At 43.0% G+C, this 27,208-nt stretch overlaps 1 protein-coding gene across 1 annotated transcript; it reads left to right on the forward strand.

Annotated features, from left to right (window-relative positions):
• Nucleotides 1-82: 82 nt before the first annotated feature.
• On the forward strand, nt 83-26,934 carry LOC115772579 (fibroblast growth factor receptor-like 1). The gene is made up of 7 exons (XM_030718913.1): nt 83-378; nt 932-1,024; nt 17,016-17,288; nt 23,274-23,348; nt 23,836-24,120; nt 24,763-25,116; nt 25,650-26,934. The coding sequence occupies exons 2-7, from the start codon at nt 943-945 to the stop codon at nt 26,084-26,086; spliced, it is 1,506 nt and encodes a 501-aa protein (XP_030574773.1). The 5' UTR covers nt 83-378; nt 932-942; the 3' UTR covers nt 26,087-26,934.
• The last annotated feature ends 274 nt before the right edge of the window (nt 26,935-27,208 follow it).

Raw genomic sequence — 27,208 nt, forward strand, 5'->3', positions numbered from 1 at the left:
CGGGCTGTGATTGGCCCGGAGCTGCAGCGCTGGGACGGACGGCGAGTCTCCGCTGTGTGCGCGCTGCTGCTGGAGAAGTCACTCTGTGGGTGAAGCGGACTACACGGACCGGGGTGGACTTCCCTGATTTTTTACTTTCTTTTATTTCTTTTTTTTTAACACTTGGGTTAGGTTATTGTGATTTATGGAAGTGTCCGGTTTTATTGCAGCCTTGAATCCGTTATTTTGTTGCAGAGAGAGGCATGTGCTGATCTGTTAGAGGTCGGTGGAAAGTCGACCGCTGTCACTTTTGATTCATGGACTCGACACGGACTTTAGCGGAAAGTATTTCAGTCCAGAGAGTGTTACAAGGTTGACTTAATTCACTTGAATACCAAGGTATGTTAAAGTCCTATTTACACTTTTATTTGCATGCTTACCCAACCTGCAAGTGAGCAGCCGGCGTGATATTTTTTTTTACTGTAAGCGCATCAAGATAAACTAGCCTAAAACAACAGTTTCCGTGAGCATTTTGGCTTTCCAGACCTTGGTTATGTATTTGAATATGTAGCTTAGATACATAACTGTGTTATTGCATTATTCAGCACTTCTTCGACCCTGAAAAACCCTTAATATAGACCCCAATGTAGAATCCCAAATCTAATGTCTGGACGCAGTGGGGAAACATACATCCTGTGTTATTTAGCATTAACTTTATATGCTAATATTGCCATCAAATAGGTCTTACTTGGGGTTAAATTTAGAATCGTAAACTTTCTTGTGGACCACAGAAGGTCCCAGGAGTCTTAGACTTGGACCTTCTGTGAAGAGGAAAGTTGCTCCACTCTATTAGTGATATAGGATATAGTGGGTTTGCTCAGGAAGCTTTATTATTTAAGTCATGTTGTCCAAAAATGTCTTGAAATCAAGTGTGTGTGCATGTGTCTTTCAGATTTAGGGACCATGAATTTGTCTTTGGACAGCATGGACATTCTGAAGATTGTGCTGCTCATCTTTGAGGCTGTTTTGCTGACTGACTGCAGAGGTGAGCTGCTTCATATTTGTTTTTTCTTTCTTTTTTTCATTCACACAGCACTATTAACCAAGTCGACTGGCTGGTTTCCTGTGAGCGTAAAGAAAGTCTCAGTCGGGTCTTAACGCTGTCGCTCAGAGAAGGAAGAGATGGAAAACTAAACTAAACTAAAAAAAAAAAAAAAAAAAAAAAAAAATCTCTAAACACAGCCCAAAATCAACACAGGGCAGCGGAACGAGAGAGGGCAAGCCAGCCCGTCCCCTACCCCTACCCCTAGTTTGTGTGTTTCAGTAATAGCAGTGTGTGTGTGTGTGTGTGTGTGTTGTGTGTGTGTGTGCGTGCATGCGTGTATTCGCAACAGCAAAACCAAACAAACATCATCCATCAGCTTCCCAGGGTGAAAGGACACCAGTTAGTGTAAGAGTCCAGCTCTCCAGCGGCTGGCCAAGAGACTGTCTCACAACAGCCTGTGTGTGTCTGTATGTGTGAGTATGTATGTGTCTATATGCATGCATATATTGACCGAAACCTCGATTGGAGAGTGGGAAACCTCAGCCTCACCACAGTTCACTGCGCTGTATCAATACTTTGCTTTATAAAGGCAATTTACAGTGAGCTTGTCAACAGCTCGTGAACAGCTGTCGAGACAGTTCCTGTGATTTCATCCACCATCACTGACTACTGAACCATGTCTGATGCAATCCAGTGGCATGAGTCAAAGACAGGGGCAGAACTTGAAACTATGCTTCACATTTTAATGAGAGAAATCTGAAAACCAGAAACATTTCCCCAGAAGACTATGCTCTGGCAAAACAGGCAGGCTCCAGAGCGCCTTCTTTATTCTCCTGCTCAGCATGTGAGTGAATTCAAGAGGCGTCTGATAGGTACAATACCTGCATGCGGCTATCTGGGCTCAAGGTAGAAAGGGGCAGGAGTGGGTTGGCGGCAGTTTAGAGGGGCAGATTACATCTGTGGGTCTGCAGACAATGCCTCATTCACAGCGTGGCAGCCGTGCCTTCACGGCACAACTAAACCAAAAGTAAACAAAATGTGAAGGCTAAATCAGATTAGACAGGCAATTTTGTATGTTTACAGATTAACATATGTCAGCGAAGGAGCAAAGCAAAACGGGGAAGCCAGTGGGATGGTGGGGAGTGGAGATCCGATGAGCCTGAGCTGATTTAATGTCAGACAAAGGGAAGAATTTGCAGCCTGCTTTTCATAATTTCTCTGAAAGTGGTTGCAGATGCAGAGACACATGTACAATCGCAGATATGTGGCTGGCAAAGAGTCTGAGTGAGATGATTTTGTAAGACACTTGACAGTCTGTGAAGTGTAAATATCCCACAGTTCCACCAACAGAAGCAGGGATACAGTAAGCTCTGTGTTACAGTCCAAATGCAACAGCTTGACTCTGACATGCTGTGAAATACAGTCTGGGGTTTTGACTCAAAGCTTCTGCTTTTGTAGTGAAGCGAAGGCCAGCAGAGCTGTTAAGCTGTCCCTGTAAAATTTAACAATGTATGATGACATCTTTGACAAATGTAAATTAAATTATTGAGGACGGGCCTTCTTTCACTTACGTGTGAAACAGTAAAAACACGTCAGGAGTGTTTCTTTACTGCTGTTATCTAAACATTTCAGGCAGTGCACCTGAGAAGACAGCAAGTTTGGGTGAATGACTTTAAGCCTGTTGCTGTCAGTCACCAGGTGACATCTGACCCCCTGCTCTAGTGCCACAGAGGGCCCCAAACACACACGCAGTCACGCACATACACACCCACACAGACCTCCCTCTTTTTATGCTCCAACTTTGCAGCTGGCCTTGGAAGAATTATTTCTTGAGACCCCCTTGTAACCACTGCACTTCCTCCATCTTAGCACCTTCTGTCCTCCCCCCCTCTGCTTGCTCGGCCTCCCTCAAGCAGCTGGAGGAGGCGCTTGATGATGTGTCCCAGCAGAGCTCTAATGTGGTGACAGGCCCAGGGACCACTCAGCTCTACTGAACGAGGAATGCAGCAGTCTGGACATATGGATCTGCAGAAATGCACCCTGGGAGAAAAATAGAGGCGCCAGGTGTCTCTGTTATGCACCAGGACTAGCTAACAATGAGCACAGTGAATGGTACTATTTTGGTGCATTTTAATTAGAAACAGGCATCAAGTACAGTGGTCCTTTAAGCTCCTGCACTAGTCTTTTTTTTTTTTTTTTGCAATTTAACCCCACAAGTATTCCCTTCGCTTATGGAGCTATCTGGCAAAGTGTAAAGCATGCAAACTCCTCTGCAACCTTGTTGGAAAATATACATTTTATAGCAGACTTACATCATGGTTTCATAGCAAGAATGTACTATGAGATAAACTGCATGCCAAGGGCTTTTAAAATCACAAGGCTGTTTGGCTCCCAGACCATTTTCCATTTCCTTAAACTGTAATGAGGCTAGTTTCTCAGCAACAAAATGCCCCAAAGTCCTCTTATTTTCTTTATTTTTTTTTTAAAGCTCCTGAATAGTAAGAAGGTGTAACAGTGGTGTTCTGGCTCGTGGGCCAAGCTAGTGAGACGAGGGGGGTGGAGAGAAAGGATTGGGTTGAAAAGCTGTGTAACATGCTTTTTTTTTAACAGTCCTTATGCAACTTGCACTTTAATGCCTCATTTAGTGTTAGAAATAAAATCAGTTTCGTGTTACCTTTTTGTCTTTCATCCCACACCAAACAGCAGAACTCAAAGGAAGATAAACTTCATCTTTAAGGTGTGACTGTTCAGCGCATCAGAGATCCACCAATGAATGCCAACCCTTTTAAACACATGTCGCCTTCTTTTTCTCTGCATTTCCTCCCATTTATTACCGGTCTAAAGTTGAAGGAAGTGAGTTAAGTTAATGTGCTGTCGTTAAAACAAGGCATGAGCTGACCTTTACTCCCACCCAGCCTTTCTCAGCTCTCCATAGCCCCATATTTACAGAGCCTGGGTCCATTTGCAGAGAACAATGGCTGGATTATTGTGTGCAGCGGTCCCCCGGGTTGGACAGGGCAGCAGTAATTAATTTTAAACCCTCGTCATCCCTGTTGACTGGACTTATTTGCCATGTATTTAAGCTCATAGCAGACGGGGGACTCACTTTCCTGAGGTGGTGCCACGTAGACCTGCGTGAGAAGAAGTTACGAGAGCGAACGGGCGCTGCTTTCGTGCCTCTGAATATATGCGTGCGTTTTATTAAGCAGCCTGAAATTACCCTGAGAAAAGTCATGATAATGAGACATCCAAGGAGCGTGGGGCAATTTGGCAAACCTCAGAGGTAGACCAACAGCTATTCCCACTCCACCTCCTTTCCCTCTAAACCAGGTGGAAATAATATTCCTCCTGCTACAATCCCTCTGTTTCTATCGCGGAAATAATGTCAGCAGCACTATAACAATCCATGCTCCAAATCTGTCAACACACAATGCTGACCCTGTCAGTTCAGGAGGAAACATTTGGAGGGAGGAATGTGTCAGACTTCACTTCTCCAAGGGGAATGAAAGGAAAGAGCTGTAGCAGTGATAAGTAGTCATAATGGAGGTCACTCGGTGTTTACTTTAGTGGGGTCATATAATCCTTGTGAGCAACACTCCCCTCATTGACTGACTCTAATGGACACTTCAATTAACATTCATGTGGAATTTCAACAAAGTATTGTCTGCCACTTTCAGCTGTATGCTAATGTTCAGATGCACATGAGAATTTCTTTCCTCTTCTTTTTTATTTTTTAAGAAAGTCCCCATGTCTGTGTTTCTGTGTGTGTGTGTATGTGTGTGTATGTGTACAATGCTCATTAGTTTGTTTGGGCAGTTGGCTCTGGGAGTGTTTTCAGACCACACACACTCTTCCTGCCTGCTGAATGGATTTGGGTTCAGCTAAATAGAATTCCTTTTGCTCCTGTTAACCTTCATCAAACCCACGGAGCTGCTCACACAGAGGCTTCGGACGGTCACCATTCAGATGATAATCGACTCTGTGCCTTTCACTGGTCTGACTTGCACTATTTAGCAGACATATGAATAACAAATTTGCGTTAATTGACAGCTGCTTGGTGTTAAATATTATGACACAGTACACTGTTTAGACTCCATTCTTAAGGCTGCTGCGTTACACCCTTGGCCTGAAGAAAGTGAGTGGACAGAGTGACTGGAAGTCAGCCTGTGGGTGGGGTTGGGGGGGCAAGGGTCTGCCTTCCTGGAACCTTACAAGTGACCTTACAATAACATTTCAGCCCCACAGTGGGACCTGTTTGTCTTGCGCAACCCCTCTTTCTAAGCCTCCTTCATTTCTCCAGTTCCCGCTCTGTTTTCTCTTTTCTTTCGAGGAGCCAAGTCATGGAGACCCTCGCCAACCCCTCACTCCCCACCCCACCATCTTCCTCCCTGTTTTGTCCTCCACAGCTGCTCGCTCAGTCACTTTAGTAAGAGAAATGATGACACGCCAATTGATCTCCTTTTTCATTGCTCAACGGGAGAAACTGGGTTTGTTTTCCTGTAAAATTAAACTTCTAGATTTATGATGCATACCTGGGCAGGGGGTGCAGAAATTTAAACTTCCATTCTTCCCCTGCTGCTCCACATCTTTCACTACCTCCTGGTTGTATCTCCTGCAAAATATGTACCAAAACAACATTTTGTTGCCTCGGGAAAGCATCTATACTGTCTACTTTATGCGATGATGGCCTTGAAGATGTTGCTTGGACTGAGCAGGCTTGGGCACGTTGAAGAGTTGCCATTGTGATGTTAGTGAATAAAAGGCTGATTTAAAGAGCAGAAATATTATCTGCCCCATCTCACTGTATGTGCTTGTTTGCTGTACTTGCCACAGCCTGCTAGAGTCTGTGCTGCTGAAGTCTCTGACTGACTTATCAGAATACCAAATCGAGCACCCAGGGCGAACCTGTTGCTTGTCATTTGAGGAGCTTCTTATTGTTTTCCATCTGTTTTTTGGTTGTTAGCTAACTTTATAATATAGTACCAGACATCAAACCTTTAAAATTGCTCTCTTTGCTCTTCTGGTCCTTCTTCCTCTTTCTAGGGTGTTATCTGAAATCACTTGACAGTCCCTCACACAACCCCTTCCACCCTCTATCTAACCCTGCCGCTCAGTAGTTAAAAGGTTGATTGAAAGTTATGGTGGTGGCAACAGTGGTGGCTGGCCGGACTTAAAGACAGCTGAGCCAGGGCATGGCTGGGATAACGAGCTCTGAATGAGGCCTCTGCTGCCTTCAAACCCCCTCCCTGTTATTTCAGTTCATCTCTGATGAGCTTCAGTAAGACCCCACATGGGTTTGAGGCTTATTCACTTCTACTTTGTTTTTCATTAAGGATTCTTTTGGGTGATCCTGGAAAGAATTTATGCATTGTACCCATTGATTGAGGTTATAAAGAGTCTGGTCTGGGCTATTGCTTGTCCCAATATGCCAAAATAGGGGGATTTTTTTGTGAATGTCCGGGCTGTCGTGATGGAATTTATTTCTGCACGTTTCCACCAGCAGTGGTCTTTCTCAGCACTGGAGGTGGAGGTTTGAAGTCTGAGAAGCTCTGATTTTCTTATTTTATTTTGGGGACCCACTCCTTTTTTTGTAATGAATGGAAAAATATGTCCCTCCTTTGACATGAAGGGAGGAAAAATCATTTCAGAAGCAAAGAGTATAATCTGTCATATTTTATAGCAGAGCTACTGCTGTCCCAGACTGGAATTCTGCACCATGCAGTGAAACTGATTTGATTTCCTCATGCACAGGGATGTGAGCTTAGGCCTTGGATCAGCCCCCAGTATGGATGTAGTTGGACTTTAAGACTTGGCAGATGTTGGCAATATGCCAGTGATACAGTTATTGTTTGTCTTGATTAGCTGAACTGGCTATTCTTTTTGTTTATATTTAACCATGACCTCAGTAATGGCAATGTCAGTTGGTCCAGACTAAAATATGTGACATTTGTACAGTAATGGTCCCCAGAGGATGAATCTTCCTCACTCTAACTTTTCCTAAAGTAGGATCATGCCAAAAACAATTTTGGTGTTTAGCTAAGTCACCATTTAAATTGTATTAACACCTAAAGGTGTGGTATGAGTGAGGTGCGTGCTCATGGGTTTGTGGTGTTGGTCTCTTTTTGATTTAAATGTGCCTATTAAGCTGTAAAATTGGACATTTTTAACTTGGGAGTCTATCGTGATTGACTCGATTTTGGAACCAGCCTCAAGTGGCCACTCGAGGAACTGCAGTTTTTGGTACTTCTTGCTTCAGTTTTCAGTTCTCGAGGTTGCACCTTGATACTGACACACTAGATACTTCTAAATGGTATTCCACCAATCAGTGACTCGCAGTGGATATGTCCTTTTTTTTTTACATGAAGTCTGTGGTTCAGATTGAAATATTATGTAACTCTTAGGTGGACTGCCACAACATTTGTTCCAGAAATTCAAGTTCCCTAGGGGATGACTTCATCTTTGGCTTTCTCCTCTTAGTCCACCATGAGTTTGTCCATTTGAGTCCACTGACTCTACTGAACATCAGATCAAAGGTCAAAATGAGCCCAAAGCTTTGGTTTATGACCAAATTCTCAGGAGCCTTAATATCTAGCAACTGCTAGACATTAATCCCAAACAAATTCAGCACACCACCATTATTATTGTGAACATGTTAGCATTTACATGAAAGCGCTGCTTGCTACTGTAGACTCTTTGACTTGTTTATTATTGTAGAAAGATATTTTTTTTGATAGCTGTAAATATGGAAAATCTATGATGTAACAGAAGTCCTTGCAGCAGGACGTCTGTTCTGGTCATCAGACGGCTGTTTCTGTGCAGGTCACCCCGATAAAAGGACTGCAAAGCTCTGTGTGGACAGTTGATTAACAAAGAGAGAGACAGACAGACTGGCAGACAGAGATGGATAGAGGGCAGCAACCTTTATACAGTGCAGTAGTAAGGTGAACTGGGAAAGCACTGAACAAATTGTCACTGTGAAAGGGCGAGTACCACATCGTAATGACAGACTCAACAGCTCCATGATGACAGATTGATTTCAGACAATATTCCTGGATTGTCAAGAGGCCCCATTGCTGTCAGTGAGAGCTTTGCCAGTTCCTCCACCCCCTCCGTCTGTCTCGCCTCGCCTCGCCTCTCCACTTCTTCCTCCCCGCACTGTCTCGTCTCTGTCTCGCCCGCCTTTCTCATTCCCTCACCCACTCCTCCCCTGGCCTCTCCCTCCCCCTTGCCCCTGTCTGAATTGCTCCATTCTGCCCAAACACTCCTGCTACATCACAGTCTGTCATTGGCCCTTTCCTGGAAAGGCTTTGTTGACAAAGGCGCTGGTGTAAAGCGCTTCCTAGTGTCATGGAGATTGGCTTATCCTCTGACTGTACACTAGTGTAAGGTTCCAGGAGAGAAATAAGGGGCACACCACGCCAAGCTTGGCCATCATCATCATTGCAAAGACACACACATGGGTCTACTGGTGACAGCATGTCTGACTCAAAACGCTCTTGTTTACAGTCTCTGTGCTCCTCTGCTCGTCAGTTATTGTACACAATGAGCCAAATGCAGGTTGGACACACACACACACACACACACACACACACACACACACACACACACACACACACACACACACACACACACACAGGGGAATGCAGTAAGAATAAAGGAGAAGAGGGGGGGTGTGAAAGGCAGAACGCACCTCACTGCTAGAAGATAAGAGACCATGAACAACAAACACACAAGTCTTGCAATGAGGGAATTGTTTTTTTGTGCAGCATTGATGCTTTGAAGCAGTGATCCTCAAGTTTGTTTTTTTCTTCTCACATCTTAAAAATTCTGCGTGTATCTTATCATATTGGTAAGATACATTTGTACAGTATATGGGATCGAAATGTGTCTGGTTGTGAGCACAGAAGCCCCATCCAAAACTGCTCAAACCTGTTGTTTTCAAGGGGCAGCCAACCAGAAGAAAATATGCTTGTGGGAAACCCAGCAACTAAATTTAAAAGGCAGATGTGTTGGTAATAAATGTGAAAGTAAATTTGATTTGTGGTAAATACAATAAGCATGCAAAAGCCTTCATGTGGTCCTAGATTTCCAGCAGATTTCTTTCTTCAGTGTCAGGTTTTTCACCACCCAGCTCAGACTCTTGATCACTTGCATGCCCAACTGTCTGAGTCCAAAATCAAAAATACAAATTTGGAAATGTACACTTTGGCATCTGAAGGGGTAAAGTTGCTTAATAATTCCTCAAAAACAAACATTTGTGTGTGGTTTCTATAACTTTGCTGACTTTTTACACCTTGAACTAAAATGTTTGCTCATGACCTCTAAATCACTATTTTCTGTGTTGGTTTGGACGTTTGTTGAGCAGTCCTTACACACCAGTACAGGCATGCGTAAAAAAAAAAAAAAAAATCAGGAAATTCAACTAGCACTAATTTAATTATCTTAAGACCATTTTCATTCTTGGGGGCGGGGCTTTTTTGGTGGGTCCAGAACACCTGTTGGGATCGTCTTTTCAAGATGCTGTTAGCCTTTGCTGTAGAGGGAGAACTGCTATACATAGATAAATACTAATCTAAAGTTTAATCGTTAGCGCCCTGTGTTTTCACTGGCAAGGGGACAATAATGACATACAGATTAATGAGGGTTTGTGTCCAAACTTTCTTATCTGTTTGTCTGTGAGGGAGACTAAGAAACAATGTGCTGGCAGTCCAAAGCAGCCAAAACATGTGGGCATTCTCACAATGTCCCATTCAGTGCCAAGTGGTCGGCCAACCTCCAAACATATTATAGACAGTAATAAACAGGTGCTTGTTGGTGCGCTGCTTTGTAATGGAGAGAGAGCGAAGTCTGTTTGAGTGTGTCATGTGGCTGAGGCTGAGCCCGGGCCAGGGAGTGGGGTGCGAGATTGTTGGGATTCTTGGTTACTGCCGCCTGGGCCCACCTAATCCCCTTTCACTCCCCCCTGCAGCCCTCCTCTTCTTATGAGCTGTGTGTTAAAGGAGGCCTCTCTGCCATCTTAGCTTCTGCTCCCTTCTGCTCTCTAAATCGACCCTCCTCTCCTTAACCCTCACCCTGCTTCTCTGTCCCTGGCTTGATTTGATTTCTCTCCACGCCTCCGCTCTCTCCTTCTGTCTCTGTCACTCTGTTTGGCCTTCCTCTTTCCTCACAGCCTCCCTGCTGTTGCCTCTTCCCCGATAAGTGGCCCTAAGCACACACTCAGCCCCTGTGTGTGCACCAGGCCTTAGCCTAATGGAGTGAGATAAAGCGGCTGGAGTGCCACTTGCTGTGCTCTCTTTATGACAGGGCAAGACCAGCAAGACTCACATTTGCATGAGATCTTGTCTCACTGAGTCAGTGTGTTCAATTTTCTAGGAATAATTAAGAAATAATTTAAGCAGAAACATATTTACTACTCTGGCAGCAGTTCCTTTGTTAAATTTAACAAGTATTTTTTTTATTTTGATGTGAATAGGAAAAATAAACAAAAAAGTAAGTAACACATTAGAGGATAATTGTTCTTTTCAAATTGCCACTATGAAAAACTACAGTGTGTATATAAAAGACAGATATGGCCACTGTGATGTCATCCATTGGATTGTGACCTACTGTTTTAATTCCTTGAGCTGAACAATTAGGTTAGATCTGACTTATATATATCTGAGGGCACTGCATGCCTTTCAGTCACAAGATAACATAAAGCATACCCAGCTTTATAATTAATTTTGCAGTGAATTTGAACATAATTCACAAACTGAACATAATGTTGTGATAAATGAGATTTTAAACTTGCCACTGACAGCAGAGTGTTATTTTTTGACGCATCCTTCGAGACACTGAGAAAGAAGTCCAGATCCTCAGCAGTATTTCATGCCTTCCTCCATTTTTTTTTTGTAGTTTTTGAATAATCTTGCTGACACAGAGAAACAAGCAAGCATTTAAATAAACTAAATAAAGAAAAGGCCCTTTTTCTGTGGAAAACCAGGCTATGAACTGTTCCGCTGAGACCCCTGTTTCACAACCTGGTAGGAAGACCAAAATGGCCCCAAAAACATAACATGAAAGGCCTCTATTAATTCAGGTTAAGGACTTTCCATAGGGGCTCCATACTTCCACATACTTGGAAATGTACAGGGTCCTTATGGAAACCCCTTAACCTGAAGTGAAAGAGTACTTTCATATAATCGTAAAAGTTTTCTCCAGACATGGAGATCTTAGCACATCTTGTCTTGTGATCAATTTGATCTGAAAATGAGGGCTTAAATAATAAATTATATATTACTGTATTTTTTCTTTTTTTTTACTGATGTTAATGGAGGTTGTCTTTGCTTTCAGGGGTTATAATGCACCTCTGATCATTTTTTGCACCCTATTCAGAAAAGATGATCTGGTTTATTGACAAACAGAAATATTCACTAATTAAGGTTTAAGTTGCGCAGGAGAGCGTAGCAAGGAGACTAAAAAAGCTTACACACACGCATTTTTTTTCCTCCAGCCAAGGCAGCTGGGGCAGGCAGAAGGCCATCAAGTTTAATGAAATATAGCAGCTTAGAGTTCAAAGACTCCACAGTCAGGCCTGTTAAGGGTAAGCCGCGTGATGGAGATGTTTCCAGGAGCTTTATGACGCTGGAGTAATTCCTCTCTGTTTCTTTCCTGTTCTTTTGATGAGGAGTCGGCAGGAGGCTGTTTTGTTTTGCTGCGTGAAGGAAGCAGCGGTAGGATTCACTGCAGGCAGGCAGTGATGGTACTCCACTGATTCTTCTCTAATCGGATAGATTGACAGGAGCATCTTATTCCCCTTTTCTTTTTATTCCACCCCCTTCCTGCTGTTTTTCTAGTCCCTCATGTTATCCAATAGCTCCTCCTGTACTATTCCCACCACTAAAGCAGTTGCTATTCAGCCCACATCTGATGGTGCCACAGAAAGAGCCATTGTCCCAACTGGTCTTAACCCACTCTTATCTATTGATTGGAAAGCCGAGAGGGGAAAATAACAGGTATTGATTACCACGCTGGGTGAAGCTGCTGGGCAGGACGTCTGGACGGGTAAGAAAAGACGGCATTCTTCACCCTCCGCTGCCTCACTGCTGTCAGAACAACCGCTCTCGCCACTCCACGAATCCCATCCCCTTTCACCCAGCCTCCCCTTCACTGCCTCACCCCCCTTCTTTCTTGAATTGCCAAGGTGGCTCTTGTCCCCTGTCTCACTGTTTTATACTGATTTTTATCTCTGCTTGTGAAATGTATAGCCAAGCGCAGCAGCAGCAGCAGCAGCCCCTGAACAGAAGCTCTGGCCTTTCACACACTCCCCGAGCTGCTGTGTCTGCCTCACCTTTCGCCTTCACCCAACCCCTCCAGTTTCAAGTGCAGTCTTCGGCTTTGGATTCGGTTTCCGGCTGGATTTTAACCCCCATTCTCTCTCATGTTCCTTGAACTTTCTTTTTATTCGTTCTTCTTTTTTTTTTTTTTTACCTGTATTATACAGTTGCTCCTAAGGCTTTAAGTAATGTATTATGGAATGCTTCCCTGGATGCACAGGCTCCATTAAACTCCTTCCTCTCTTAGGTTAAAGTGCTGTCTGCTCTTGTATGGTCTGCTGAGCTAACACAGTGCTGCTGAGTAGGAGGAAACATTCTCCAGCTTCTATCTGTCTGTGTGCCTCTTATCCTTTATGTAAATACTGCACATTGAAGACACATTCGCTCAGATCAGTGTTTATCTTAGTAATGAATCACTACAGTCTGCCTTCGTGCAAAAGCCTTTTGATGCATTAAAAATTCCTGCAGTTGGCTGGAGATTAAGCAACAAAATGCTTTTTATTGGAAAATGTTTGAATAACTATTATCCTGCGCTGGGCGGACAGTGTTTCGTGCATTATGGGGTTGCTCTCATTGTGGTTGGTTAACTTCCAGGTGTTCTCTATTGGTACGGCTGTCAGCAGCCTAGTCAAGCCTTTATTCACATGTTTGCAATGACTAGAAAAACCAAAGCACTTTGTATGGACTAAAAAGCACATGCACACATCATTACAAATCCACAGGTGTTTAGTAAAAGAGAAAATAAACAAGGAGAGAGCTGCCAACACATCTGAATGTTGCTCAAGTCTGGAAGCTTTTGTAGTCTTTCATTATTTTTTTTATTTTCTCTTTCGTTCTCTTCCTGACATTTCCTAACATATTTCCCTCCACGGATGCCTGCACGACAGATCAACTGCTCATTAACCCGCTCACAAGGTTTTGTAAAAGCTGGCTATATTTAGTCTGAATCACAAGAATGCCTCTTATTGAATGTGCCCCTTTCTCTTAAAATAATCCATCACCAAATTGAGCAAAGAAAAACAGAGCTAATTCTGTGAGTCGCCAGGCCTCCTCCTCCTCCTCTTCCTGCGCTATGAAAGATTCCTTTCACACATGAAACTCGCTTATAATAAGCGGCGCTTTACCAACACAGGAGTACGGAAAAGCCCATATGGTCATGTGTATCATTTTCCAGCAATTCCAACAATTTGGGTAAAAGCTCACCAGTTTCTCAGGAGTTGGGCAGATGCCCATTCATCACAGTGTCTGAAGAGGACTATAACACTTTGTGAGGTAACTGTTGCAGTACAGTTGACGTCCTCTATGGCGTGATGAAGAGTTGAATATTAGGCATCTTGAACTGTGTATCTTATAATCAAAGAAAAAGGGCAATAATTTCCCATTTCTCAGAACTGGATTGTTTTTATTTTCCACAGAAAGCCTCTGTGTGGTTTCAAAGCTTTTAACTCCAAGGTTAAGAGAACCTGTCCTTGAGAGGGCAGAGGTGGAGGAGGAGAGGAGAGTCCCCCGCTGAAGAAACGATGTGCTCATGCACACAGCACAAATACTTATTAAGTTATTCAGACAATGTCCTTGATTTCAGCGCTTCTTCATTCCTTGTTTTTGAAAAGGACTTCAAAAGCTTTTTAGGAACGGAGATGGAGGGAGGAAGTCAATCCTTGCACATTCCTTGCACTTGGAGCAGCGGCCAAAGTTGCAATAAGCCAAAAACTACTCAGGAGTAGCTCGAGTTGTCCAAGTTCAAGTTCACAATTGAAGGAATAGATTGATACTTTTGGAAACACACTAACTTGGATTTATGTTCTTGTTTTTGCATTTTAAAAAATCGTAGTCAATATTTACTGAGAACTACTGAACTTGTCTTCAAAAATAGTTATTTCCAGACTTGTTATTTCGTCTTGTTTCCAGTCTTTAAGCAATACATACATTTTTCATATAGACTCACATTTGCGGAGACAAAAATCCTCCTACCATTATGTTCACATTCAGTAATTAGCACATTAAATCTTGTTTGTTCAACCATAAAATTGGAGGTAATGGGTTTTGTTACTTTTGGAGAGCGATAGCTGTTTGTTTTTACTGGTTTCAGTCTTTATGTGAAGCTTGTATTCTTATTTTTAGCCCATGAGGAGAAATAGTATTGTTCTTCTCATCTAACTTGCAGTAATGAAGGAAAGAAGTTTATTTCTCCAACACTCAAATTATTCCTTCAAGTTGGAAAGGACAGATTTAGTGAGAGAAAAGGGTATCAGTAAATGAAGCAGTGGCGAAAGTTCAGTTTAGCCAAAACCACCACAAATATAAAGCCAACAGAAATCTTAACTTGGAAGGAAATCCTCCTCTGGAAGGTTGGTGCGAATTTACTGTAAATGTTGACTACTCTGCAAATAACTGCAAGAAAAAATAAAGTTCACCCTTGTATTATTTTTTTTATGAATGGAAAGGGGCATTCAGAAGTTCCGTTGTCTCTCTTTATTTTCCTCAGACTTGTGCTTGCCTCTCAAGAAATGTATTTTCCAGCTTTAACAGAAGCATTTCCTTTGTATGTTCAATGTGTTTTGACACTTTGCTTCAGCTAAAACTTTGACCTGAATCAGGCCTTGTTTTTGTAAGTCACTCCTCTCCGTTAATCCAGAAGGAACACATGTTGAGTGTCTCGTGAGACCGTAAGTCAGAATAGATAACTGAAGCCTATTTGTTCAAGATTTGGCAGAAATATATTTATGTTTTCCCGAGGCGGTTAAGCCCTTTAGGACTCTGGGTCCATATGAGCTCGAGCAGCACCAAGCCAATGCTGGGATGTGTTTGTGGTCTTAAATCATATCCTACAGAGAAGTGTCTCTGTTCTGATTTCCTAGTAGCAGTGGAGTGAGATATGGGCCAGCTGACAACGGCCAAAAAGACTGCGGTTGCGTTTTCTCCACAGACATAAACAATGACACTTCCAATTTCCTGTGCATGCTGTGGACCAGGAAAGGACGTCCACAGGGAGGAAGGAAAACTCTCAGTTTGTTGTCAGTCATGCAGAAAGGAAAGGAAAGCGGGTTTTGTTGCTTTTATGCTGAAATATGATTTTTTTTTATGGCACAATGTATACAGCTGTATATCTGTTTTTTGAGACAGAGTTGAGGATTTTTGGCATCACAAATGATAGCTGCCCAGATGCTGTACCTGAGATACATCTGTAAGTAATGTGATGGATGAAACAGCCAGATGGAGTTACCTGTGTCAGTATAATGAACTTCTTATTTACCATGTGTGTGAAATGCACTGAAGGAATGTGACTCCAGGAGTATGTGTGTGTGTATGCATGCGTTGGGAGAGGCCATGTGTACATACCCTTTCCATTGTTTTTACTGCGAGCAGAGCGGCCATTTGTTCTGAGGCACAGTCTGTACTCTGTGTATAGGGTTCGGTTGCATTTCCTCCCCCTCTTTTCACTCCCTTGAGCTCCTGCTTCTCCTCTGTGTCTCCTCTGCTCAGTAATTCAGGGTTTTGTTTAGGTTTTGATGGGGAGTTAGTAGTTGGAAGCCCTGCGCTGTGCAAGCAGCAGCGCCGGGCTCCTAACACCATCACAGGGTGTTTCGGCCCGCTCCACTTCACCAGATCTGAAGGTGCAGACCTGAGCCAATTAAGAGCCGGGAGAATAGGCTGCTGTCCGTCTCGCTGCGACCCGCCCCCCTCTCATCTCTTTGATCTTTTGCACGCTACACATAACCAGAGCCAGAGTGCTTCACCCTCTCTGTGCAGGCCGTGAACGCCAGGGCTTACCCAATTATTACAATCTGGTTTCAAGATTTTGGGGTAATCAGCGAGAAGATGACAAATTGCCTCTATCTCATTTCATCTGCCTCCGATCTCCCTGTGTTAGACTCTGGTTGAGTCAGGGAAGTCAGGATTCACATGTTCTTATTTCACTTGCCTTCTTGGAAGTGCTCTGAAACTGTTTTGCAATATCACTCACTTGGTAAACTAAATAAATAGATAATGTTGCTATTTGTCGTGCAAATGTAGCGGCTTAGATTTTCATTCTTCTGAAAAGATTTTTTTTCTATTTTTTATGGTTTGACTGGTACAACTGAAAGGGGCCTTTGCTGAAGGGTTGCAAGTAGATATTACAGTGTTTGTTGACCAAGGTGCTGTATAGCACAGGCAACATCAAAATATGTGCAAAAACCAACACAGAAGACAAAACCCATCAGGTAAATATGGGTAAAATACAGTAAATATAAAGCACTTAAATAGCAAAGAACAGCCAAAGCAAACCAAATGTCAGTAGAGTGGAAACATTTGTTTGTGAAAGGAAGGTTATTCCAGTGTTCTCTCTCCAGTGGAGTTACCACAACAAAATTCATCATGGGTGTACAAAGAATTTAAGCTGTGCTGATTTCTATCTCCATATTTTTATTCTTAAGCTCTACTAGAATAATTTTGCACAATTCACAGTTAAAACTCTTTGCAATCCCTCACTTTACCCTCTGAAACCAACCTTTTTAACTTCTCCTTTAAGGCCACCCTCTTTTTAATCCTCCTTTCTACTGATTGGCTTTCCCTCGTGCCCTGAAGATTTTAACAGCAGATGGATGGAGCTTCAGTTAAGGTCATTTTCATAGCCAGAAGCCCTCAAGAAAACCACTTGCATAAAACTATACATTTTTGTTTTCTTGTGTCCTCAGGACCTCCACGAGTGTCTGAGAAAGTTGAGCACAGACAGACAGCCCGGCTGGGCAGTGCCATCAAGCTGCCATGTCCGGTGGAAGGAGACCCTCCACCCCTCATAATGTGGACCAAAGATGCACGCAACATCCACAGCGGCTGGATTCGCTTCCGCATCCTCCGCATGGGCCTGAAGATCAAAGAGGTGGAGACAGATGATGCAGGGACCTACATCTGCAAAGCAACAAACGGCTTTGGTAGTGTTAACGTCAACTACACCCTCATCGTCATCGGTGAGTACAGATGGAGTTTAGTTTGTATAACCTGCCCCTCGGCAGGCTCGTGAGATGAGATCATTTGCTCGTAGAAAATGTGTCATTCTTGTTAAAAACTCGAGCTTAATGCAGTAACTATAAAACATGAAGTCACCTGTCTCTTAACTAAAACCAGAGACTGTGGCAGCGACTCAGTCCCTGATTTGTGCGGTCAGGCCTCGTCATGTTCCGCTGTGGTGTTTAGAGGCCAGATTTGTAGCTTTTCCCGGCAGTCGGAAATCTCACCTCAGTTCAAATGTTAAACGAAAGCATCGCTCACAGAGGTCGAGGTCTCAAACAAGTAGATTTATGGAGGTTTAGTGGCTGATCCTCTCATCTATTGTATGTGTTGCAGCCTCTACCTCTCTCTGCCCAAAGTCAACAGCGGCACGGGATATTGTTTCATACTACTTCATCCTCTGTGACTCAATTGGATCTCCAGCTCTTCCTTTTCCTTAGGCCACTCTCTGTAGAGGCAGGAGGTCTGTAGCTTCACAATAAGAATCGCAGTCAGTGTTAAAGTGCTGGTTTGTCTTCAGACTCTCCCACGGCTCTTGAACAAGGTCTGCAGGATTAAGCACAATCTGACCAAGTGTGTTACTCTTTTGTACACTTTTGTACACAGTGCATTTCCTCTACATTACAGCGGCACATGATGAATGAGCAGAGTGGAGCGTGAAGGCTGTGTTTATTCTAATTACTCTAAGATGCCTAATTTGGACCAGAGTCTGTGCTCTCTCGCGCAGGAAGAGTTACAGTCTGGTCTTGTGACAGGCATGCTTCAGACGAAGAAGAGCCATAATCAAGCAGCAGTGGAAAACACAAATCACTTCAGAAAACGGCGCTTATTGCACCAAAGCATGCTCGTGAGTGGCGAATAGATGAGACCAAAGTTTATTTTAGGGTCTCCCTCTGTATGATGTTGGTGAGTTGAAAATGAGGGTGTCTGCTGATTGTGCTGAAATGAAAGGTTGGAGACTGAGGCACAGAGCCAGCTATAATGTCAAGGTTTGTAGTACAGTTGTGCTGTATAGTATCAAAGTCAGACGTGGCTATGTCTGTGTGTGCAGTGCAGTTAAAGGACATTCCTACGAACTTTTTATAGTGGAGCATAAAGAATTTGTGAAAGATGGAGCTGGAGTTTTGGCAGTCAAAATACAAAGTTTGTAAAGAGTTCAACTAAAGTTAGAATCTTGCTTAAAACTGATGTGGTGGAAGTTTTAGATGAAGTGTGAGCACTCTGTGTAGCTAAACATACACTCATCAGCCACTTTATTAAGTATTATTGTTAGATTGAGTATTTCAGAAACAGCTGATCTACTGGGATTTTCCCACAGAACCATCTGTAGGGTTTACAGAGAATGGTCGCAAGTACAGAAAATATCCAGTGAGTGGCAGTTCTCTGGGGGAAAATGCTTTGTTGATTTCAGAAGCAGAAGCTCAAATAACCACTTGTTACAGGCAAGGTATGCAGAAGAGCATCTCTGAACGCACAACACGTCAAACCTTGAAGCAAATGGGCTACAGCAGAAGAAGAGCATACCCGGTGCCACTCCTGTCAGCTAAGAAGAGGAAACTGAGATTACAGTTTGCATGGGCTCACCAAAATTGGACAACAGAAGATTGGAAAAGCATTCCCTGGTCTGATGAGTCTCGATTTCTTCAGATGGCATGGTCAGAATCTGTGCCGTGAAAGCAAAACGAGGTCCAACCTGGTACTAGCAAGGTGTACCTACTAAAGTGGCCGTGTGTGCAGGTGAAAGTAGTAAAAGAAGGTGGAGATCCGGTTGAGGTTCAAGTACTGAAATTAGCTGATATCTAATTGTAGTAGAACCTGACCTGTAGCTGTCAGTTAAAGTGGAAGCTGGTAGTTGGTTCCTTCTACATTTGGAGGTGGGTGTCGGGTTTATCAGCAAACCTAACCACTTCAAGTAAGTTAGGTAAGTAACCTAATTATGTGTGTATGTTGAAAGGCCCTTTTCACAAGTACACATCGTATTCAAGCTGTTTTTTGAATAAATTAATTTATTATTAGAATTTCCAGTCTTGGAAATGATGGTTTGAGACTGTATCTGGAAATTCAGCAACAAAAAAAAGAAACAAAAAGTAGCATCGTTATCAGGTACTTTTTAAATTGCTTTAAAGGCTGTTGTTACTGATATCATGAAAAAGTAAGGAGAGTATCGAAGGGATTCTACTTTATTATTTTAAGTGAAATAAATATCAACTATTTTCACTTGTGACATTCTTAGATGTCTTTCCAAGAGCTTAACTAAACGTAACCAAAATAAGTAAAAAGAATGAGTTGCAAAAGTTTCCAGACCGCTGTGTTCTTTGAACATGTGAGATGACTGATTTTTTAAAATGAAGTATTTATCCCGACAGTGGAGCCAGAGACTGTACGTGCATATGGGCTTTATTTTTATTTAAATACTGATTTAAAGTTGGGAGATAAAGACACACACACACACACACACACACACACGAGACACACAGTTAGCCAATTAATCTCATTGATAAATAACTTTCTCCCTGCAGATAATTTGTGTGGTTTGACTTCTGCTGTGGCTCAACCGAGTGAGAATAAAGACTAATGAACATGCTGTGATGAAGCGGGCAGGGATCCCTTTGAGATCAGGGATTGCTCTGAGTAGAGCATGCAGTGCTCTGCTCCTCACAGAGTAGAGAATCTCAAGTCTTTCTTGGAAGCATATTTCCATGAGATTGTTATCAGAAGTGTTTTCGCCCTTTATGGAGTTACCTAGAGACTTTCTGGCTTGACTCTTAATCCTGATCTGGCTTGTTCCATTTCCTACTTGTCCTCTGGTGGTGGTGGTGGTGAGTGCATAACAAACGGACTCTTTGCATCTCACAAGAACACCCCCTCCTCTGTTTCTGCTCTCTTGTCTGTCATCCCATTACACGCTGGCAGGCCATCGCCACAGCGTTTGTTTTTATAGGTAATTGTTCCATTACGGGTGCATTTTCATTCTGGTTGCCACAAAGATTAAGGGGCCTCATTGTCAAAATACTTCCAGGACTGAAGTCAGATTAATATAGCCAAATAGTCCACAATTATCATGAGCAACACTTTCCAGTAACGTTGAATCACCTAATTGTGTACGGTATTTAATTTAGTTGCATGCTATAAACCTGCTGTGTGTGTGTGTGTGTGTATGTGTGTGTGCGTGCCTGCGTGCATGTGTGTGTGTTGGGTTGGGGGGGCATAAATTATAGTGCTTAAAAAGATCAGAGAGCAGAGTTTATTTATTTAAAATTCTGTAAACAAGGGGTAGCAGGCTCCCAGCACAACTAAAGTATCCCTCATGTCCGTGTATTATTTTTACTGGAGTCAACATGTTAAGAGGAGCAACTGCAGTCAGTTAAAGTGCCGGTCAGGGGAGAAGGATCAGCTCAATCCTGGCAGCTGTTCAAGTTCAACGTGGAGAGCATAACTTCTAAGACATCGCCTGGGATCCAGCAGAGAGGCCAAGCAGAAGAAACACAGTAAGATAAAGAGACAGAGTAGAGTGAGACTGGAAGTGAGCAAGTGAGAGGTTTTGTGGGCTGATCTGTGGAGGCGGGGTGTGTTTGTGCGTGTGGGATGGGGGGGGGGTTCCACTGAGGCTGGAGAGATATCCCTCTTCCCATCTGCCAGCGGACAGCGCGTCCTCCCAAGAGCTATCTGAAGAATCTGGTCAGTCAGTGCAACATGGCGCCTCTTCAATCCCTCCAGCTGGCTGTTTGGGCCCTGTTTGGGGTGGTCTCCTGACAACTGGCCCCATCACCTCTTAGCACCCTTGCCAGGATACACCGTTGCATGCAGCAGTCTCTCCATCCTCAGCTGCTCGGGCTACAGCAAGGCTTCGTATTAGTATTGCCTGATTAGCAATTACAGGATTGCATGTTAATGTTTAGGTCTTTGCAGATTAAATATTATTAACACAGGGCTGGCAGCGCTCATTATTTTTGTATGAAGATGCTGGCTTGCATTGTTCATTTTGCTCCTCTCTCTGGAGATGTTGTCAGGCCAACTGTTGGATAAACTGCCCCGTGTCTCACTGATCACATGTGGGAGCTGTTTGGAGATTTCCAGAGTGTAATGCAAGGCCACTGAGCATAACTTTCCCTGGACATTAGTGTCCCCAACAACATCTGGAGCTTATTGTGACCCCAAATCATCCAGGCCTTTTCCTGTGGTTCAGCTGGCACAGGAGGCCAGTGTACAGTGACCTGTTTTCTGTGGCTGGATTTGTGAATGAAGTGGGAGGGAAGATTATCAGACCCCAAACACTGTAGCTAGATCATGAATGGATGTGAGTTGTGTAGAAAAGGGCTGACTGTATTTTAAGCAACTTGAGTGTCTCACTTGGAGCACTGTCCCATTTGCACGAGGAATTTTAGATTTCATACAGTGATCACTGATTCCATAGTAAGCTGCAGGTTTTACTAACCTTCCTGTGCACAAAACTCTTCATATATAGAGAGGCACTCCTCCTTTATTGATTTTATCTTTCAGATTTCCAAAAATAACATTCATGTGGCAGCCAGGAGATGTCCTACATCGCCCCTGTCTGCAGTCCAGTGAGCCAACATTGTGTAAAGACAATAGTGGCAGGTGATAGCTTTAACAGGACAGACTTATAAAGGGCACCATTGTTCCCTAGAATCGCCAAAAAGTAGGGAGGAAATAGATTAAAGAGAAAAAAGTCAGAAAGAAAACCCCGGCAGTGTGGGACCATGTTCTGTTTGGATTGGGAGGTTCAGGAACCGGGAGGAATGTGGAGAGCCCAAGTGAGCAACAGAGAAATATTTCTTCCAGTGGAGGCTGTTTTTTAAAGGAATGGGTTATTATAGTTGGCCAGTTAAACCCCTTCAAACAGCCATGACATCATGGCTGGGCTTGGTGCTGCAGGGGACAAACAAAGGAGGGTTTGTACCCAGAGAACCCTAGAGAGCGTCGATGGTTTCAGGGGGACTCAGAGGGAGGCAGAACAAGAAGGTTAGAAGTCACATCTGGTCTCTTTACCTGACCCAATCAAACCCTGAGAGGGAATCAAGTGTGCCAAACTGCGTCTAGAAAAATCCAGCGTGAGGCTGCCCTGAAGCGGGAATCAAAACGAGTCAGGGAAGGTAATAAACTGGCTGAGAGAGTTTCCTACTGGATCGCTATTCAAACATACCGTTAACTGGAGGTGCAGTTAAACGACAAAGATCTGCAACTGTGTTGATATCAAATATTTGTTTTAGTCTTTTTTTTTTTTTCAAAATGCTGCACATTTGCTGGTTCCATTTTATAATGTGGGGATGTTTTGTGAAATTACGCCCCATCAATATTGCAAAAATAAATAATTTGATCGAAGCCTTTCTTCAGTAATAATCTGCTTAATGTCCGTCGGCACTCTGGGAAACATTGGCAAGAAACCCGATCTGCTTCGTTAATTCATCACTGCTTAACTCAAAAAATGGATACGCATCACAAACTCATCGATTTGGTTTCACTCATTATATTTTCTCTAAGCCCCTGTCTTAGCGCCGCTGCATGATGTCAGCCAATGACATAAACTGCACAGCTGTCTCCTGGAAGCGGGCTTATGTAAACTGATCATGTTACTTCCAAAGTCTACACAGTGTGACCTGAGCATGCAACACTCTCAGAAGAGCCCGTAGATAAATGCTGAATTGAATCAGTGAGAGCCAGGAACGGTTTTCTCAGCTTGTTTTGTATCCGGTCACTGCTAAAACGGCAGTGACAGTGACAGACATGAAGAGCAGGATTGTAATGGAAGGCTTTAAAATGAGCCATCTAAAATATTAGTGTCTACTTTAGTGTCATATTTATGGCTAGAAAACAGGAAACGTGCATTTATTGTTATTTAAGTTCTTCTATCTGTACTTTAATGAGGACCTTTGTGGTTTCATTCAGCCTTTTGTTGACTGATTTTTTTTTTCTGCTGTTAACAGATGATTCAGGTTCTGATAAAACTGGACCCAGAGCACCTGATGGAACCAATTCTGAGCTGGGTGGTGAAAAATTCGGTAAGACTTCTGTGCATCCTCTCAGCTTTGCTGTTGGATATTAAAAGACCAGATGAGTGGTTATGCATGTTTGATTGCATTTACTGCACGTCACATTTACTTTTACACCTGTTCGCAAACATTGGAGTTGTGCAAAAATCTCGAACCACTGCTCATTTCTTTAAATTTTGCTTCTAAAGAGACAGAATTTGTTGTCATTTTTTAAAGTGGTCTGAAGCAATAGTTCTCCAGGCTTTCTGAAAGTCATTCAAAGTTTTTCTGTGGACATTTTTTGGCTTCCTTTTCATTCATTTTCAGCCCAGTCCTTGTACCTGACCATTTGTTTGTTTGTTTGTTGAACCAGTTAACACTGACGTGTTTCCAGATGGAAATTAATGGAAATGCAGAAAATGTTTAGATTATTTACATGAAGGGTAAACCATCTACTCAAAATGTTAAACCACTTAAAAGTGAAGTAAGTAAATTTCTCTTCTACTTTCCTCTAAAGTGCGCCCCCGCTTCACTCAACCGACTAAGATGAGGAAGAGGGTGATAGCTCGCCCTGTGGGCAGCTCAGTGCGGCTCAAGTGCACAGCCAGTGGAAACCCTCGACCGGACATCATGTGGCTGAAGGACGACAGGCCGCTGACGGAACAGGAAGTCGGCGAGGGCCGTCAGAAGAAGTGGACTCTGAGTCTGAAGAACCTGATGCCAGAGAACAGCGGCAGATACACCTGCAGGGTCTCCAATCGGGCAGGGGAGATCAACGCCACGTACAAAGTTGAGGTCATACGTGAGTATCCCACAGAGAGCTGAGCTGTGCTCATACTGGACGTGCTCACCTGGAATTATTACTGCCAACAGATGAGGCTGAGCAAATTATTTTAAATGGTTACTGCTGTTTGTGTCGATCATTTTTGTGATTTTATGTACATTGCTGCAGGAAATTCAAATAGCCTAATCACTGTTTTAGATCTGATTATGACCAAGGCAAAACATGCTGGATCCATATCCCTGCTGCACGGATGAATGTGCATGTGTAATCATGTATATGAGAAGAATACTGAGGAAGCAAGTTCAAGACTGGGGGCTAGTGCCTTGGTGTCTGCAGAGAGGGGAGAGAAAGAGCTCAGCTTAGAGACCATCCACCCAATCTGGAGCCGATTATAGCCCAGCTGTCTGCCAGACCCACTGCCCCCCCTTTTCCCATGAGAAATGTGTGCTGTACAACCAGGAGCAAAGACAGAGAGGAAACTAATCACACATACTTCTTAAGTTACATGTGGTATTCTTCCCTCAATGTCAATTATAAGTTCTAAGCCTGAGGGTAATAACGGCATGGACGACTAAGACCTCTTCTGTCCTCAGAGGTGCTGTCGTGTCAGAAGATGTCTGCATCCATCTTGACATTTTTTCTCAATGTATGTCTACACAGAGAGGACAAACTCCAAACCTGTTCTGACAGGCAGTCACCCAGTCAACACAACGGTGGACTACGGAGGCACCACGTCCTTCCAGTGCAAAGTGAGGAGCGACGTTAAGCCGGTCATTCAGTGGCTCAAACGCGTGGAGACTAACGAGGAGAGCCGCTACAACTCCACGATCGAGGTAGGGGACCATAGGTTTGTGGTGCTGCCCACGGGGGAAGTGTGGTCGAGGCCCGACGGCTCCTACCTCAACAAGCTGCTCATTACTCGCGCCAAGGAGGAGGACGCTGGCATGTACATCTGCTTAGGCGCCAACACCATGGGCTACAGCTTCCGCAGTGCCTTCCTGAGTGTGCGGCCAGGTGAGGCTTGAGGAATTTGTTTGCAGTGTGTCAGTGCACGAGGGAGTGTTAGAAACTGTGGATAAAGAATAGAGCAGCTTGGATAGAGCCCGGTGCTATCAATCTATTGATATATATCTGTGTATATATATATATATATATATATATATATATATATATATATATATATATATATATATATATATATATATATATATATATAACAAGATATAGAATTTTAATGTGGTGGTTTATTTTTAGGTATCTGCCTTAGTAATAAGTAATAATAATATTAATCATTCAATAAAAATGTAGCATTTTTAAGGATAAATGTTTAACTTTAATTGATGCTTTTCTCCTCTGTTGCCCCATTTTATGATTTTTAAATCAAACACATGTTTCTCTGCAACCCATATTCATTGATGGTTGGACAGTTATTGACTAAGCGATGAATAAAAAAGTAATGCCATAATAAAAAAGTACAACCATTTGTTTGCAGAAAGACAACAAAGGATGGAAACGTTTAAGAGTTGGCACCTTGTTTTCTTTTGCAGACACTAAGCCTCACATGACGCCCATGTTTTCGCCAGCCTCCAGCTCCCTCCCCTGGCCTGTCATCATTGGCATCCCTGCAGTAATAGTGTTCATCTTTGGTGCAGTGCTGCTGTGGTTCTGCCAGAGCAGAAAACACTGTCCCCCTCCCAGCTCCCCGACCGCACAGGTACTGCAGAGCTCCCACCGGCTGCCGTATCGGGAGCGGGACAGGGGCTGCGTGGCTCCCTCGTCCAGCTCCTCCAGCCCCGAGAAAGACTGTGTGACGTCCATGAACTATGAGGAGTACCTTGCGCAGCAGCAGCTCCTCCTCAGCCAGGGAGGACCAACAATTCCTGCTAAAATCTACCCCAAAATCTACACAGACATTCACACACACACTCACTCCCATGTGGATGGCAAAGTACATCAGCATCAGCACATTCATTTTCAGTGTTAGTACCAAATATTCCCTTCGAACTCCTCCAGTACGGACATTGAGCCGCGGACTGAAAAGCAGCTCCGGAGCGACACTCACCTGGCATTACTTTTTTTAAAAGCTGTCTTCTCACAGCTGGACATTGTTGGGAAATTGTGTGGAAAAACAGCGGCCAGTGAAACACACCTTGTGTTATTACATAAAAACTTCCATATTTGGTGCTCTTTTCTTTTTTTACCTGTCAGATTCTCACACCACTAAAGATGGATTACTCTTTGTTGGGCACTTAATACAAAGAAGTAACAGGACTTTTTTGCAAAGTGTGAGATTATTAGCAGCTATTAGGACCAGCTTAAAGGTCTTCCTCATCAGATGAACCTTCCTTTTTCTCAAATGGAAGTTTGGTTTTTATCTTTCACATGATCAGCTGTTGGAGCGCAGAGATGAAAATGGTACTTAAGATTTACAAAAGGGCTGGTTTTATGCTCCTACTCAGGTTGTCCTTTTGTTTGTTAAAGATGCATTACGGTGGGAATGCTGACCACTATCCTTCATATTACCTTTCTCCATCCCTCACTCCTGTTAAAAGAATCGACAGGTAAGATTTTATAGCCTTTCACAGCATGAAAACCTTGCTGAAGACTGCAAGGGATAGAATAACTTACATTTCCATGTTAACTGTATTGGTCTACGTTATAATTTTTAATGTTTTTTGGTAGCTTCCCATCAGTAGCCAGTAGTATGTTGACAAAAACCAGAAGTCTCTTTGACAGCAGCTTTATCCAGCCAGTTCATGAAGCTGTAGTCATTTATAATCAAACTGAGTCATGAATATTTAATTTATTTTGCTAAAAAAAAAAAAAAAAAATGTATCAAAGGTTTATTTTTCAGAGCAAAGCATTTTACATGTCTGTAATGTTATTACATTGTTGTGTATAGTACAATTCTGAATATTGCCACCCAGTTTATTCACATTTACTTCATGTCAATATTTAGGTATTTTTGTATGTAACTGGTTGTATTTGACAATCTTATATGATGTACTCTGTTTAAGGTTTAAAAAGAAAGTTTGAATGTTTGATAGTTTGATTAAATGACCAGAAACAAACAAACAAACAAACAAAAAAAAAAAGTCACATTCTT

Source organism: Archocentrus centrarchus, chromosome 22 (assembly GCF_007364275.1).
Source record: "Archocentrus centrarchus isolate MPI-CPG fArcCen1 chromosome 22, fArcCen1, whole genome shotgun sequence".
Taxonomy (NCBI): domain Eukaryota; kingdom Metazoa; phylum Chordata; class Actinopteri; order Cichliformes; family Cichlidae; genus Archocentrus; species Archocentrus centrarchus.